The 18146-nt window shown below is 41.8% G+C and overlaps 1 protein-coding gene across 5 annotated transcripts in view; it reads right to left on the reverse strand.

Annotated features, from left to right (window-relative positions):
- rbms2a (RNA binding motif, single stranded interacting protein 2a) overlaps positions 1–17856 on the reverse strand; it is a 32983-nt gene extending 15127 nt beyond the window's left edge. For 4 of the 5 annotated variants that reach the window (XM_053653196.1, XM_053653195.1, XM_053653194.1 and 1 more), the window contains exons 1-2: positions 17686–17856; positions 3772–3938 (exon numbers count right to left, since the gene is read on the reverse strand). In XM_053653196.1, coding sequence (XP_053509171.1) covers positions 3772–3938; positions 17686–17841 — 323 coding nt within the window. In that variant the 5' untranslated portion in view covers positions 17842–17856. The remainder of the gene's footprint in view (positions 1–3771; positions 3939–17685) is intronic. The other variant, XM_053653193.1, reaches the window with a different exon arrangement.
- Positions 17857–18146: the final 290 nt, after the last annotated feature.

The following is an 18146-nucleotide window of genomic DNA, read 5'->3' on the forward strand; positions in this document are numbered from 1 at the left end:
TTATTTTATTTATTTAATTTTTACAGTTCCTTGTTCACAGCCTAGCAGTAAACCTTGCACTAATACTCGACCTGAAGACTCTACGTTTACACACCTGAATGTCACTAAGCAGATGTCTGATACGCAGCATAACAATGAAATAAGCCCCGCCCCCTGGAGACGCTGACGTCACGGTGCATCTGTCACACTGAAAGCCAATTAAGCCACAGATTTAGCGTAAAATACAGAACGCATAATAACTGAACATTATATATGTGTTTAAAGTCACAAATTATCTAAATAAATGTTACAAAATTCAAAGAAAGATTTAGATTATTGTTCAAATTTGCAAGAAACACGATCAAACATCCCCGCGACCCTGTAGGATAAACGGTATAGAAAATGGATGAATGATCTCTCACACACACACACACACACACACACACACACACACACACACACACACACACACAGTGATGTATTTCAGCTTCACTATGCGCTGTACACACACACAGAAACTTGGCGACTCTCGGTTGTGTGTACTTTATATTTTTTGTGTAGTTAGCCAAGCGATGGTTCCACCAACTGATGTTGCGTATGAAGATTTAAACGCCGCAGCTGCTGCCGAGACACAGCCGTCTAAGATTTTCCATATGTTAAAGACTGCTGTGTGTGTTTGTGGAAAAGCAGAGTCGTTTAGGGAAAGAAAAAAAATGCTGTCACAATTTCCACTGCAGATTAAAAGCAGCTCGAGTCGTTTGGCGCGTTTCTGTCCCGCGCGTTAATTAAAGACGAAGGATCTTACATACGACAAACCCTCGCTCTGATGTTAAGTGTGTTGTTTTAGGGGTCAATAAAAAAACAAGTTTTCGTTAGTTTTATTCTTCTTATTATGATTATCATTATAATTATTATTATTATTATTATTATTGTTCCACCTTCGCTTAGGTCTATGGTAGCCCATAGAAGCGCTTGTGGCAAAGTTATGAAATTTGGCACACAGATAGAGTACCGTCACATCTGTTAATATATATAATATATATAAATTTGGAGTCTCTAACTTAATCCCTCTAGCGCCACCGACTGTCCAAAATTTGCACTCACGTTTATGTTAATAACTTTTGAACCGTGCGTCCTAGAGATGAAATTTCCGCGTAAACCTCTATACCTTAATCCTCACTACAAATACAAGAATATACATATAAATATGCATTATTATGCAAATCTGAGCACGCCCCATGTCCTCCTGCGAGCTCTAACAACCTAATATCTCTAGAATTAGCTAACATAGCTACCCAGTTAGCTACCTGTTAGCAAACTAGCTCATTAGACATTAGACCAGAGTGTGGTTTCAGTATCAGTGTCTTAATTTACCTCTTCATTTTCTCACCGATTTATTTAATCCTGCCAGAATATATTCCAATGTTACCTTGACAACCATCATTTGTTCATCGCTAACATTAGCTAAGTTAGATATACAGCTAGATTAGCATGCAGAGTACGTGGCTTATACGTGATTGGTCCATAGACACTGAGCTTAATTTATTTAGTGACATCACAACCTGAGCTCATGTTTTTATACAAAATACTGAGAAAGTTTTCCTTAATGGCGAAAATGTGCATGAATTCTTTGTGAACCACCTGAAACACGGAAATGATTAACATGCACGACTTCTTCTGCACTAAATTAGCATTCGCTATTTAAGATCTTCACCTTACGTTTGACTTGAACATCACTTAATAATCTTTACCCCAAACTTTCACTGCTTAATGCACAACCGAGCTGTTTTACCACTTGCACCACCCAGAGACTGTAACCTCGACTCCCCCCGTTTCCTCTCGTCAGTGGTTCAGTCCATTGTCTTTGCTTTCTAATAATAACGCTACGCAACCTTCAGACACGAAACAGAGAAAGTTCATCTTACAGAAAGGCCGCGTTAAAGGTTTCAGATCCCGACGGTGACGTTTTCGCACTTCACAAAAACTCTGATAAATCTGACCCAAACACATACGAGTATAAAATCGCAAACAACGTCTGAGAGGAGGTTAAACGTTTAAACGTCCCGCTGTAGAGGAGTTCAGGAGGAGTTTACAGACACGTTTCCACCTCCTTAACTCTAATATTTAATATTTGTATTCGATCAACACGGAGAGAGTTTTAGTGAGTCTCTGTGTGTTGAAATGAGGAGAAAGTTCTGGCTTTAAAGTGGCCTCTCGTACACACCTCGCCTCCTCTCGTCTCCCTCCCCTCGTTTCTCTCGCCTCGCATCCTCTCCCCGTCTCGCCTCCTCTCCCCTCGCCTCTCTCCCCTCGCCTCCTCTCCCCTCGTCTCTCTCCCCTCACCTCCTCTCCCCCGTGTCTCTCCCCTCGTTTCTCTCCCCTCATCTCCTCTCCCCTCGCCTCTCTCTCCCCTCGCCTCCTCTCCCCTCGTCTCTCTCCCCTCGCCTCCTCTCCCCCGTGTCTCTCCCCTCGTCTCCTCTCCCCTCCTCTCCCCCGTGTCTCTCCCCTCGTTTCTCTCCCCTCCTCTCCTCTCCCCTCGCCTCCTCTCCCCTCGCCTCCTCTCACCTCGTCTCTCTCCCCTCGCCTCCTCCCCCCCGTGTCTCTCCCCTCGTTTCTCTCCCCTCGTCTCCTCTCCCCTCGCCTCCTCTCCCCCGTGTCTCTCCCCTCGTTTCTCTCCCCTCATCTCCTCTCGCCTCCTCTCCCCTTGTTTCTCTCCCCTCGCCTCCTCTCCCCCAGTGTCTCTCCCCTCGTTCCTTTCCCCTCATCTCCTCTCCCTCGTGTCTCTCCCCTCGTTTCTCGCCTCTCCCCTCGCCTCCTCTCCCCTCGTCTCCTCTCCTCTCCCCTTGCCTCTCTCTCCCCTCCTCTCTTCTCCCCTCGCCTCGTCTTCTCTCCCCTCGCCTCTCTCTCCCCTCGCCTCCTCTCCTCTCGCCTCTCTCCCCTCCCCTCACCTTGTCTCCTCTCCCCTCCTCTTCCCTCGCCTCCTCTCCTCTCCCCTCGCCTACTCTCCCTGTCCTTTTCTCCACTGATTTATCTGCATGATAAAAACAGATGTTTCCTTCCGTATGTGGCTTCATGCAAATTTTTCGGAATAAGACTCGCAACTTGCACTTGGTGAAGTAAAACGACACACACACAGTGAGAGCGCAGAGTCAATTTTCCACCTCTCCTTTCTCCGTTCATGCTGAATTAGCAAATCCTGCTGGAAGGTTTTGTTTGTTTGTTTGCACAATTTAGTTGCAAAACAAGAATCACAGCTCTGACTGTCAAACCTTTTTATTTCTTTTTCGCTGAACCAAGACAGGTACCTAGCAGAACTGATCACTTACGAATAAAAAAAATGCTGTAATACACCGAGTACATCACTCACCTCCTTGGCTCCGCCCCCACTGTCGCGTTTTCTTTTTATAGTAATAAAAATCATTTATTTAAGTTAGAGAACAGACGCTAAAATTAAAAACCGAACGTGTCTGCTCGATTCAGCATGAGCCGACATCTATGAAACGTGTACTGCGGCATATTATATCGTCGTATCACACAGCCATAACTGATTGTCAGTGGTACGTGCTGATTTGCATATCGACCTGCCATAGACCTATCAGATTGCACTTGTCTTACACAATACGCATGAAACCAGCAGAACTCATAAAAATCCCAGAGACGCTTTAGGTTTATATCGCGTCTCCACTGATGCATCTCTGTTGAGTAAACTTCCCCTCAACTAACAACACACTCAATATCAGTAACTTTTAAAAAAGATTATATGTGAGTTTATTTGGCAGTGTGTGGACTCACGGTTGACAGAGTTTAACCAGGTCCTGGTCGGTTGTCCCGGGGTGAAGGCCGCGGATGTACAGGTTGGTTTTGCTCAGTTGTTCCCCACCTCCTGCGCTGCTCGCACTGCTGCTATTAGTGTTGGGACTCGGCGGCGCCATCTGGGGACCGGAGGATACATAGGACTGCTGCAGGAACACAAAAAAATCAAGTCAATGAAAATTTTAACCGTCACTTCCACGAACAAGCATGCTAATATTATCTGTATTTGCTAATGCTGAGACTCATTTGACAACCTTTTAGCTCACAGAGAGCTGAAAACGTCACAATTGTGACTAAACGGTGAAAGAGCACCTCCTCAGCCACTGCAAAAAGTTAGCTACCACAGACACACACCAACTCCTCCTTCTTTTATAGGCCATTACTTTTGTCCTCATTAAACAGCAAATTTTATTTCAAATATTATTTTAAATGTTTATTAAATTGATGTGTAACTGAAATACATAACTCACACCACCCAGAGAATGTAGCCTCGACTCCCCTCGTTTCAGTACATTGTCTTTGCTTTCTAACAGTAACACTACGCAACCTTCATACACAGAACGGAGAAAGTGCATCATACAGAAACACCACGAGCGCTGCATGAGAGTTAAAGGGTTCTGATCCCGACGGTGACGTTCTCACACTTTAATAAATCAAAACACAAAAGAGCTTAAACTCTACGGCCCATTTTTATTGCTTGCTAAAACACATTGAAGTGTATCAAAACTTCCTTTCTGTCGCTATGGCTACCGGATCCTGTTTCCTCTTCAATGGATCCAGTGAAGGACAAAACATCCAATTAGAGAAATCAGACCTCTGGCGTACAAGGAGGACATTTGCTCAGGGGTCAAAGATCACAGCGCACCAGTTTAGGCATGCTCGAATGGGTTCCAGGTGCACGAGGACCCCATGGAGAACAGGTCCTGATCTTACTGGTTTCTGTATACTGAGAGAACTGAGTAATGTAATGCATTATACAACACGCACTTTCCCATACAAGCTATGCTCTTTTCTATAAATGGCTTCGTTACTCAGACGTTCTGAGGAATACCAAACTACCAGAGAAACATTTACTTAAGATCATCTTCTATGAAAACTTCCTTCACACAGATCACAATGTCATCACGGAACCAAACGAAATACTTTCATTTTCGAGCACTTCCAAAGCACAGTGCCTGGACCCCTTATAATCGCTGCTCACAGAAATAGTATTTGTTTTAGTAAAAAAAAAAGTTTTATTACTTTAAAAATGTAGAAATTGTGCATGCGAGATGGTGACAGTGATGACAACTGTGACAAAAGGGCAGGTAATAATAATGATTGAAAATTCTATTAATTAATAATTTTTTTAAAGAATTAATTAATTTGCTAGCAAAATGCAGTGTTTTGGAGGGTCTCTCTCGCTCTCTCTTTCTGTGGGATATGCCTTTCTGATACCTAACCTCAATTATGTTCCAGAAATTTTCTCAAAGGAAATCTCTCTTTGACTTGCTTTTGTTTAAATTGATTCCAAGAACCTTGTGTTCAGGAGGAGGATGAAATTCAGATTCAGACTGAACTTTTATCACCTTTTACTGTCAGAGTCCAATATCTACTTACATTTATTTACTAACACAACAAAGATGAAGGAAAAACTAGAACAGAATTGTTTCAAGTGGGTTTGTTTAGAGGAATCGCTCGGAACCTTTAGTAGTTCATGATCACGTAAAAGCTCCTCCATACAGAGACATAAAAACGCCGTAATTAAGGACTGTTAGAAAATCGAACACATCCATAGCGCACTCCTCCCTCTACACTCACACAAACTCTGGCATTGGAACTAAAGTCACTCTAACCTTGTTTGCCTTTTCCAAACCGTTACATCATCACTGGCGGGAGTTTCCCAGTGCATGCTGTAACTTCTGGTTTTGAGAACTTCTTCCACCATCCAAAATCAAATCTTCTGCATTTATTCATTTCATCTTTGGGCAGAAGATTTTCTCCAACATTACACTCTACAGGAGTTCTCTGGTTTGTAGAACCCTACAACAGCACCCAGGACACCTGGAACCATTTTTACCATTAGAGGAACTCCTGGAGAACCGTTTATTTTTTTCTAAAAAGTGTAGAAAATGAATGCAGTTCTCAGACTAGATGAGTCGTCAAAAAGGACAAATTTACATCTCAAGAAAGAAAGAAAAGAACTAGGAAATAAACATAAGATGAAGAAACAAACTGACAGAAAGGAAAGAACTAACTAACAAAAAACAAAGATAGAAATTATGAAAGAAAGAGTTGGAGAAAGAAAGAGAAAGAAAAACACAAGAAAAGCTTAGAAGTAGGAAATGACAAAAAAATGAGAATGAAACAAAAAGAAAAGAGAGAAAGAATAACACTCCTGTTACTGTGTAGTAAAGGAGTAATGGCAGTGTTCCTGTTCTCTTGTTAAAGAAACCACATGACCTCAGGGGAAACAGGCGGAACGTCGCACTGTGATTGGAGCATAAAGAACGACACAACATCCTGTCTGATACCATCACACCACATTCACTCACCACATTCCTGATCATTCCCACAACATCAGGATCCTGTCCTGACTCGTCACATCGTCACGTCACTGTCTCCAGTTCTCACTCGGACTCATTCTGTCCCTCACGTCATCAACGTCACTGTCTCCAGTTCTCACTCAGACTCGTTCTGTCCCTCACGTCATCAACGTCACTGTCTCCAGTTCTCACTCAGACTCGTTCTGTCCCTCACGTCATCAACGTCACTGTCTCCAGTTCTCACTCAGACTCGTTCTGTCCCTCACGTCATCAACGTCACTGTCTCCAGTTCTCACTCAGACTCGTTCTGTCCCTCACGTCATCAACGTCACTGTCTCCAGTTCTCACTCAGACTCGTTCTGTCCCTCACGTCATCAACGTCACTGTCTCCAGTTCTCACTCAGACTCGTTCTGTCCCTCACGTCATCAACGTCACTGTCTCCAGTTCTCACTCAGACTCGTTCTGTCCCTCACGTCACTGTCTCCAGTTCTCACTCAGACTCGTTCTGTCCCTCACATCATCAACGTCACTGTCTCCAGTTCTCACTCAGACTCGTTCTGTCCCTCACGTCATCAACATCACTGTCTCCAGTTCTCACTCAGACTCGTTCTGTCCCTCACGTCATCAACGTCACTGTCTCCAGTTCTCACTCAGACTCGTTCTGTCCCTCACATCATCAACGTCACTGTCTCCAGTTCTCACTCAGACTCGTTCTGTCCCTCACGTCATCAACGTCACTGTCTCCAGTTCTCACTCAGACTCGTTCTGTCCCTCACGTCATCAACGTCACTGTCTCCAGTTCTCACTCAGACTCGTTCTGTCCCTCACGTCATCAAAGTCACTGTCTCCAGTTCTCACTCAGACTCGTTCTGTCCCTCACGTCATCAACGTCACTGTCTCCAGTTCTCACTCAGACTCGTTCTGTCCCTCACGTCATCAACGTCACTGTCTCCAGTTCTCACTCAGACTCGTTCTGTCCCTCACGTCATCAACGTCACTGTCTCCAGTTCTCACTCAGACTCGTTCTGTCCCTCACGTCACTGTCTCCAGTTCTCACTCAGACTCGTTCTGTCCCTCACATCATCAACGTCACTGTCTCCAGTTCTCACTCAGACTCGTTCTGTCCCTCACGTCATCAACGTCACTGTCTCCAGTTCTCACTCAGACTCGTTCTGTCCCTCACGTCATCAACGTCACTGTCTCCAGTTCTCACTCAGACTCGTTCTGTCCCTCACATCATCAACGTCACTGTCTCCAGTTCTCACTCAGACTCGTTCTGTCCCTCACGTCATCAACGTCACTGTCTCCAGTTCTCACTCAGACTCGTTCTGTCCCTCACGTCATCAAAGTCACTGTCTCCAGTTCTCACTCAGACTCGTTCTGTCCCTCACGTCATCAACGTCACTGTCTCCAGTTCTCACTCAGACTCGTTCTGTCCCTCACGTCATCAAAGTCACTGTCTCCAGTTCTCACTCGGACTCGTTCTGTCCCTCACGTCATCAACGTCACTGTCTCCAGTTCTCACTCGGACTCGTTCTGTCCCTCACGTCATCAACATCACTGTCTCCAGTTCTCACTCGGACTCGTTCTGTCCCTCACGTCATCAACGTCACTGTCTCCAGTTCTCACTCGGACTCGTTCTGTCCCTCACGTCATCAACGTCACTGTCTCCAGTTCTCACTCAGACTCGTTCTGTCCCTCACGTCATCAACGTCACTGTCTCCAGTTCTCACTCAGACTCGTTCTGTCCCTCACGTCATCAACGTCACTGTCTCCAGTTCTCACTCAGACTCGTTCTGTCCCTCACGTCATCAACGTCACTGTCTCCAGTTCTCACTCAGACTCGTTCTGTCCCTCACGTCATCAACGTCACTGTCTCCAGTTCTCACTCAGACTCGTTCTGTCCCTCACGTCATCAACGTCACTGTCTCCAGTTCTCACTCAGACTCGTTCTGTCCCTCACGTCATCAACGTCACTGTCTCCAGTTCTCACTCAGACTCGTTCTGTCCCTCACGTCATCAACGTCACTGTCTCCAGTTCTCACTCAGACTCGTTCTGTCCCTCACGTCATCAACGTCACTGTCTCCAGTTCTCACTCAGACTCGTTCTGTCCCTCACGTCATCAACGTCACTGTCTCCAGTTCTCACTCAGACTCGTTCTGTCCCTCACGTCATCAACGTCACTGTCTCCAGTTCTCACTCAGACTCGTTCTGTCCCTCACGTCATCAACGTCACTGTCTCCAGTTCTCACTCAGACTCGTTCTGTCCCTCACGTCATCAACGTCACTGTCTCCAGTTCTCACTCAGACTCGTTCTGTCCCTCACGTCACTGTCTCCAGTTCTCACTCAGACTCGTTCTGTCCCTCACATCATCAACGTCACTGTCTCCAGTTCTCACTCAGACTCGTTCTGTCCCTCACGTCATCAACGTCACTGTCTCCAGTTCTCACTCACTCACGCTGTCCCTCACATCACCCACGTCACTGTCTCCAGTTCTCACTCACTCATGCTGTCCCTCACGTCACTGTCTCCAGTTCTCACTCACACACGCTGTCCCTCACATCACCCATGTCACTGTCTCTAGTTCTCACTCACTCATGCTGTCCCTCACATCACCCACGTCACCGTCTCCAGTTCTCACTCACTCATGCTGTCCCTCACGTCACCGTCTCCAGTTCTCACTCATTCATGCTGTCCCTCACGTCACCGTCTCCAGTTCTCACTCACTCATGCTGTCCCTCACATCACCCACGTCACCGTCTCCATTTCTCACTTACGCTGTCCCTCACGTCACTGTCTGCAGTTCTCACTCACGCTGTCCCTCACGTCACCCACGTCACCGTCTCCATTTTTCACTCAGACTCGTTCTGTCCCTCATGTCACCCACGTCATTCATCATCTCCTGTTATGTTATCTCCTGCTAAAATATAAATGATATTTGAGCTCCTCACTAAAACAAGCACAGCGTAGATAAGATAAAACCTGTTTGACCAACGATGTGTTTCCAGATGTCCTGCAAACTGAATCATATCACAAAAATGTATCGTTGTGTTTAGTAAGAATTGAGTAAGAATTAAGCGGCAAAATTAAGTCATAATGTCTTTACTGATTAATTTTTTTCTTTATAATGATGTCCGAACAGGATATAAAGATGGATTTCAGTTCTGCGTTTCTGAATCTGACTCGCTGTAGAATAAATAATAGATTCTTCAGTACAGAAGATTCACGGCTGCTGGAGTCATGTTTGATAAATGAGGAAATAAACAGATCATGGTCGTGCACTCAGACTGCTGGACCGGACTGTGCATGTGATCTCATTTTGTCTCTCTCTCTCATACACACACACTCACACACACCCTCACACACGCTCACTCACACACACACACTCACACTCTCTCTCTCTCACACACACTCTCACACACACACACACACACACACACGCACACGCACACAGTGCTATGTGTCTGTACTTATTTGACCTTACAACATTCTCCCAAAGGGCTGGCAGCTATGGCGAGTGTTCTCCTGTGAGAAAGGCCTTCAGACACCACACACACACACACACACACACAAAGCCCTTGCTATTAATTTGAATATTATTAGTCTGAAAAACCAAACAGACTCTTGTTTACTGCCTCAAAAACAATATACATGAACAGGCTGAAGAGCATGAAAATAGTTTTTAAATTATTAATATTAATGTTCTGTTATCATTATTACTATTACTATTAGCAGTAATATTTATTTATTAATTTATTAGAGAAAACCAAGCTCTGAAAAATAAATCTGTTACTGTGGTAATTGTGTGTATTTGGTGAGAAGAAATTCTAGAAATGTAAATTATATCAGTGAAATAATATTTAAATCTAGATTTTATATACATATTATTTTGACTCGCCTCCATCCGATCTACTATTTACTGAGATATTAAGAACAGGAACTACCTCCATATCAGGTGAATGCGCAACGGCCAATTTTATTATAACGTTAATAATAATCTTATCATTTGTCATTTCTAAGAATATTTTAGCAGTACAAAAATTACCAGCAAAGACGACCAGTTCGGTGTGATGTCTTTTAAACACAATTATGTCTGATTTCATGTGAAGTAAAACATTAAACTACAGGACAGGAATAACATCAGTCTGTACAGGAATTTTTTTTGTGATTGTCGCTCGATTTTGCTGTGGCTTTTTTCAAACTTTGCGATGCAACTTGGAGATTTTTGTGCTTTTTTGTTTGCAGGATACTACTCGATTCGGCAAATCACATGAAATAGTTCTGCACGCTCTTTCTCAATGGCGTTTGTTGGTAAATGTGAGCTGTTAGCTGTACTCCTGTTCGACGCACGTGAAACCAGCCCAAATCTGCAGAAACTCTGTAGTAATCTTGAAAAATTGCACGCTCCCCGCAATATTGCGTAGTTTCTTTAGTTTTGCGTTAATTTCTGCGATGGCAAAATCCTGGAAGGACTGTAAACTGATGTTCTTATATACAGCATACTGTACACATGCAGGAAAGAAAGAAAGAAAGACGGGTAAAAGAAAGAAAAATAAATAAAATAATAAATGGGTAAGGAATTTTCTTATGTTAAAATGTTAATACATTACATTACATTACATTTATTCACTTAGCAGACGCTTTTATCCAAAGCGACTTACAAATGAGAAAAGATACAAGCAAAGTATCTTTGCTTGTAATTAATAAATGTAAAAACACTTTATTTAATAAGGCAATAAAAACAATACCTTGTTTTTCAGTAAAGTCGCAATTTTCTCTTTTAATATAAAGTGCTGATTAAATCACAGAAAATGAACACAAACACATAGTCGTCTTTATCAGATCGGCTTTTTAAAATGTTCTGTACGACACTCTAAAGCTGTAACGCACTGCCAGATTCCAACAAGCTGAGCTACGCTCACGTCATCATTCCACCGAGTGTAAATAAAGTCTGATCCAGAAGTATCCAGATGTTCAGGAGTTTATCAGTAACAATGGAGACACGGCACTTTCTCTGATTTACACTTTTAAAATTCTGTATTGTGTAAAATATGTAAATATTCTACATCATAACGATTACAGTGCCTGATTTCTTTATCACGTATTTTAAAACACTGTATATATAAATATTTTTTTCACTCTTTATCCAAGCCAACACTTCTGAGAGATTTATAGCCGGGATTTCTGGGAATTGTAGTCATTTCTGAAGTATGAAGTCGATCTGGTAACTCAAAACCGCGTGCCATCTGGTTCTATAATTGCCGCTTGCTCACAAAAGGCCCTTTTTTCATCCTTCAGCCCTCATTTACTTTGTGTTCTCTGCTTTGTTTACCCTCATGGCCCAGGTACAGGAGTGAGCGGAACACTGCGAAACGCCGGCGGAGAAGAGAGATGGAGACAGAGATACCTATGAAGTCCTGCACATGGGAATCTGACCTCCGGATGAACTCCAAAAAGGGTTTTGTTTTTAACGTGAGTCCATTTTTAGGTGTTTTTAATGTTAAAAACTATTTTACGTTATGTTTAAGGTGAATAAAAGTACAATTCGGAATCATTGTGTAGCAGAATTTCCCTTTTTTCTCCTCTCAAATAAAGAGGTTATATTTCTTGCCATCTGATCAATTATGTGTGCAGACAGTGGGCGTAATCTGCATAAATGACATCATATGCAAATTTGGCAGAGGAAACAATCCAACATGGACAAAAACACTGGAACGATTCGACATTTTGTGGTTATTTCCTTCACTAAGCAAAACCTCCTTCACATATCCATGTGAAATTTGTTCCCCCTTTTCACCCAGGTACTACGCAAGCAAACCATGACATGTGGGTGGAGCAAAATATAGTGAAGATCATTGATTCGCCAAACAGTTACCACGGAATCGTTCTGACTAGTCAAAGTTTTGTTCGAACTTTTTGAACACGTCACTAAAGTGAACGAATCAGTATCGGTCACTACCCTGTAAAGAGTCATTTGTTTTGCTCGGTAGATGTGAGGTGAATCGATGAATCTTTTGGTCAGTACTGAGATTCACTCATCTCCTAATCAGTGAGTCAGTGAGGTCAATAATTCCTGTTCAAAAGCTCATTGAGTTCCCAGATACATTCTGAAACCCAGACACACAAGAATAGAGTAAAATAACATAATGGTGAAATGATCATGCTGCACCATGAAACTGAACGAGTCTGAAAGAATCAATTATCCGAATCGACTCAACTGATTCAAATTTTTCAACTGGCTAAATCAGACAGCAGCTTAGTGACTGTCACAGAGTTTATCTCTCTTTTCTGATCTGTTTTCTTTAGGCTTAAGAGGAAATGTCACACTTTGATCATCTAACACAGTGTTTTAGGTTTGTTTAATTTATTTACGCACAGTAATGTTTTCTCACCACTGATATTCAGCGCTATTTTGTATTTCTCAGCCTTGATCCACATACAATGTGCCATCTGCAAGAAACCTCAATGGCTTCCTGTTCATGTTACCTATATAGGGTGTGAGATAATGATGTTATAATCCTTACCTATTGTCCTAGATGGCTGATAGAACACCATTTGAGATTGGTAAAATGTGTGTCTCCGTTTGTTTCTGTTATAATTTAGGATCGTCTCATAAAGTTCGCCTTCACTGAGGTTCAAATATTTCCAGGTTTTTGGATTATCTCTGTTCCTGACACACCAAGCTGAGGGAAGAGCTCTGATTACCTGCTTCAGGTGAGTTCAGGATCTTGTGCTGTTCATAAATCTGTGTGTGTGTGTGTATGTGTGTGTGAGTAAAGTATATTTAGCCCTGGCATGTGGTTTTCCTGTTCCTTGGTTCCCTCTTTGTTGTTTTCCGAGTTCGTTTAGTTTATTTTGGATCCTGTCGTGAACGCCCATCCTGTAATTTCATTTACAGCTTCATCTATCGGTTTAGTTTGCGATATTCATTTTTCATCATTACAAACTGGAGCTATTTTAATCTGGTGGTGTTCAGTACTCAGAAATGCAGCCCAGAGCTGAATAAAGGCCTCAAAGCTGCCACTAAACGACTCATTTATATTTTCGGCTTTAGTAAACAGTGAACCTTTGACGCACGATGAGGTTTCTTGTTTTCATTCTGAATAAAAGTATATATTATAAACTTGTCATACACAAAATAGCTTTACAAAGCGATGCTTTCATAGTGTGTGTATATGTACATATATATATATATATATATATATATATATATATATATATATATATATATATATATATATATATATGTGTGTGTGTGTGTGTGTGTGTGTCTTTAAGCGCATATAAATGAACCCTAACATTAAACACGCTAGTTGTTTGTTTTACTTCCTGTAGTTGGGCCGATTCGATCATTCCTTAATCACGGACCAATACCAGCTCGCTCAGACGTTCTCGGACCGAGTATTCTCACCCGCCGAAAGAACCGCACTGAGCGGGAGAACACACCAGGGTTGCATCGGGTTCAGACTTGACCCGAATAATAGTATGCTTTAAAATGAAGACGTGAATAAGTCCAGATTTTAAGCACTCAATAACATCATCATCACAAATCAGTCGCTCCTCATTTTTGTTTATACGTTTTGGTTAAGTCCTGAAGACACCGTCTGTTCAGTGTCACGGATAAACACCTCGGTTTCCATTTCGTCTCGCGCTCATGTTTAGTTTCTTTTAAAACCTGACATCATTCGTGTTAATAATAAATGTGAATTAACTGGAAATGTGAGAGACTAAATTACTCACGCTGTTTATATCCAGCTGTGTAAATCAGACAGAAAGCGAGTAAACGCTTCAGTGTGCTGCTCAGACTGGTGTTTTTCCCCTGAAACATGACCGATTGGGTGGAACATGGTAGCTAACGTAATACAGTAACGTATAGCGAGATAGTTCGCTAGTTAAGTGAATTAACACGGACTCGGAGTAATGAATGAGTTTATAATCATTGTCCTGTTCTAACAAAGTTTCTAATGAAGCACATCCGTGTTTGCAACCTCGACAAAACATTTCAGCTATGAGCGCTGGTGTTCTGTCCTTGCAACTTGACTAGCGTCTGTGTTTTTTTTCTCGATGTGTTTAACAACGAGGCGACTGCGTGTAGCAACCAGGAGGGAAATAACAGCTTTACGTTTCCGCATATCTGTGCATTCCTGATTCTGAAAAGATTGTCTATATGTAATTAATCCACCACATAACAATGGTTCTAAGGTCACTCAGATCGCACGTTAGCATGTGCACGCAGTACAGCCGACGGTGGGATTCAGAACGAGCAGCTCACGCTGTGTATCACTGTCAAAGTTTAAACTTACACACCGTATGAAAATGTTTTTTTGTGAAAGTCAACAGGATGTAGGTTTTATTGACTTTTTTCTGGTTGTTGAAGCTACTCGTCCAACGGGAACTTCTACGAATATGAACAGCCGGGACACAAAATCCACTTGGCTAGTCCTTTGTCTATGACTGTATGAAAATTTCCAAAATATCAGCACACTATATGCTTATGACATTACACTGTATGAAACTGTGAAGTAAGGAAAGTTTGCTTTCCGTACATGAAGCGATAATGCACACTCAATACCAAACGGTTTTAACAATTAATCACAAACGTGTGAAATTCCGTTGGCTTTGTGTTGTGTAATGTTAACGTGACATCACATGACACGAAACCAATGGAACATTACGGCAAATTTATACGCTTAAGTGTTTACAAGCTGGTGACAATGTTAATTGATGAAAAATACCCCTTTATTTTGCAGTAAAAGTAATTATTTACCTGCAGTAAGTAACAGAATTTCTGCAAATCAAATCCCATAACTCTGGTGGTCACATTTATCACGTGATGAGTGTGAGGCAAGCAGACCCACACGACGATGGTGGAGGATTTGGTTTCAAAGCAAAATGTCAAAGAGCCTATTTGGCAATATTTTGGATTTGTTGTTGTTGTGTGTTTCATTAAGAATGAAGCGAAAGCGAAAGTGAAATGCACACGGCCGCACGGGCGGTCATAAGCGATTTAAAAGGCAGGGGGGCGGGGGTGACTTTTTTAAATGTTTATTTTACTGCTGTTTTCAGACTGTTAGCTAAATTATATATTGTGATGCACATCACGTAACGTCAAAATGTCCTCAAGTATCGTGATATGATATTTTTGTCATATCACCCAGCCGTAATAACTAATAAGAAATAGAAATATTCGACCAGCTTGTGTTTGTTTGATAGTGATAGTGATCGCTGTTAAAATTCAGATATAAAGAAACGGTCACTAAGAGATATCTGAGGAATAAATCGGTAAAGACGCTGAACTTTAAACAGACGTTAAAAAAAAGCAATCGTGGCGTTTTTAAGCAGAACTCTGCAAACCAATAAACTGTTCTAGATACCATTCAAAAATGCCTTTAATTAGAAATGTGTATATAAATGTATAATGGAGAATGATTATGACTTGTGCACTCTGCTTTCTTATTTATGTTGTAGTTGCTGTATATTGAATTGTAATTGTAATATATTAACTAAAGTGTGATTTATTTGACATTAAACAGACACTAAAACCATCTGTTGCTCATTACTCACCAGAATTTAATCTTCACACACAGACACACACACAACTATTTATCATGTAAATACTAATCATAATAATAAAGCACAGTAAAATATACAACTTATTCAACACACACATCGCATCGTATCATAACAATACCACATGTCATGACTATTATATCATTTTTTTTGGTTATTATGAATGGCTCTTCCTGTTTTGTTAAGAACCTTGAGGCTCATTTTAACCATACAGATTATATTATATAAATAACACTATTGTTATGACAGAAAGAAGCACTAAAAGCTCAACTCTACAAGAATGTAGTGTCACATTCCCTTCTTAAAGCCTTAACCAGACTACAGCTATTTCCTTTTATAAGATAAACATAGCCAGTTGTGCAAAGGACCTTCACGTCACTGCGACTGAAAATACAACCACAGCTCTTCAACTATTTATCTGTGACGTCTGAATGGCTGGTGTCGCACTGACTGCGCCCTGAGCCAACTCCCCGTTTCCTCGGTCGCATTTTAATGACAGCCACATTTTAGACGCAAAGACAAACACGGCTGACGCTACGCGCTTACACAACACTGGTTTTCTGAGAAAACAAATCAGCAGCACGTGAACATCCTGCAGCACACACATGCAAAGAGAACAACCTGTTCTTTCATGTGCTGTGGGACCAAAGACACATTCTGTATATTAAAACAATAATAAATTAAGTTCTTCTTCTTCTTCTTCTGCTTTCCATTCGTGCTATCAGAGCCAGTCTCAAGCAGAAAACTAATGAGATTTTCTCACAAACATATCGTACCAGGAGTGGGTACGGATTAAATAATTTGAGTTTAACATCAACATGTTGGTCACACACTCACAATAAATAAATAGATAAACAAATAAATACATAAAAGGCAGGTTATGTCTGGCTTTAAAGTGAAATTTTTTCGCTGTTCCTGATTATGTAAAGCAGCGGTGGACAGTAATTACTGCCAGATAGACAAATCAAAGACATCCTCTAAACATCTCATAAACATCCTTCAGACATTACACACAAGCCGAGCCTGTTTTCCAGAGCGAAACCCTCCGTCACACTGGGCTCTTTCATGGGGTGGGGCATGCTTTCGAGTCTGGCCGGACAGAAAAGTTGAGCCAACTATAAAATAATAGAATAAAATGTGTATATATATAGAGAGAGAGAGATTTATATTCTCTGAGATCTCTCATCAGTTGTACAGGACGTCCTGTACAAATATTTTCATATCTTTTATAAAAGCAAGTCTTATTGTAATAATAAATAAATAACATCTCAGTTTGCTACTTAACTTCCAATGGAGCTGATGTGCGCGCACACACACACACTATCTATCTATCTATCTATCTATCCATATATATATATATATATATATATATATATATATATATACACGCATATATACACACACACACTCACACACACACATATACAGCTTACACACACGCTATACACACACACACACACACACACACACACTGCTTTCCTCCCGAAGTTTGCTCCTTCCACAGAGTCTCTCTCTCTCTCTCTCTCGCTCGCTCTCTCTCTCTCTCTCTCACTCACACACACACGCGCGCGCGCTCAGTTTCAGATAATGAGGACCTGATGAATTAACGGCAGTCTGAGGACCTGAGCACTTTCCCGGACACAGAAGCCCACAGCCGAAACTCCAGAGGCCATTTCTGCAGCGGTGGGGAAAAAAAGCTCAACCAACTCCTCAAGGACACTGCAGCTCACTGTCATCCAGTAAAAAAAACCACAAAAAACCGTTTAAACCGATAAAACCCCGCGGTCCACGTTACCTTTTTGGTGTTCCTGCTGTTATAGGAGCCGCTGTACGGGTTGATAGCTGTCCTTGGCGGTACGGAGAGCAGCATTTTCCCCGCGCTGAGTGCGTCCCAAAGCGGACACTGGAGCCAAGCCTGCTCGGTGACGTCACGCGCAAGGGGCGTGGCCATGGTGGTTGCCGCCTGCCTGCCCTTACTATGCGATGCGACTTGGTCCTAATGCCCAGTATTTTAATAGTAACAAAACCTTAATTACGAAGCAATAAGTGAACAATACATTTGTATCTAAGAAATAACGACTATTTATACATCTTTATTCAGGTAGAGGTATAAACAAACAAGTATTTCTAATTTATTCCCCCCCACACCAAATTTATTTATTTATTTATTTATTTATTTATTTGCACTAAAAATAATGTTAAGTTACTAGACAACAATTGTATACAGCACCCTATATTGCTGAATTGACACTTCTG

Source organism: Ictalurus furcatus, chromosome 21 (assembly GCF_023375685.1).
Source record: "Ictalurus furcatus strain D&B chromosome 21, Billie_1.0, whole genome shotgun sequence".
In the NCBI taxonomy this organism is placed as follows: Eukaryota; Metazoa; Chordata; class Actinopteri; order Siluriformes; family Ictaluridae; genus Ictalurus; species Ictalurus furcatus.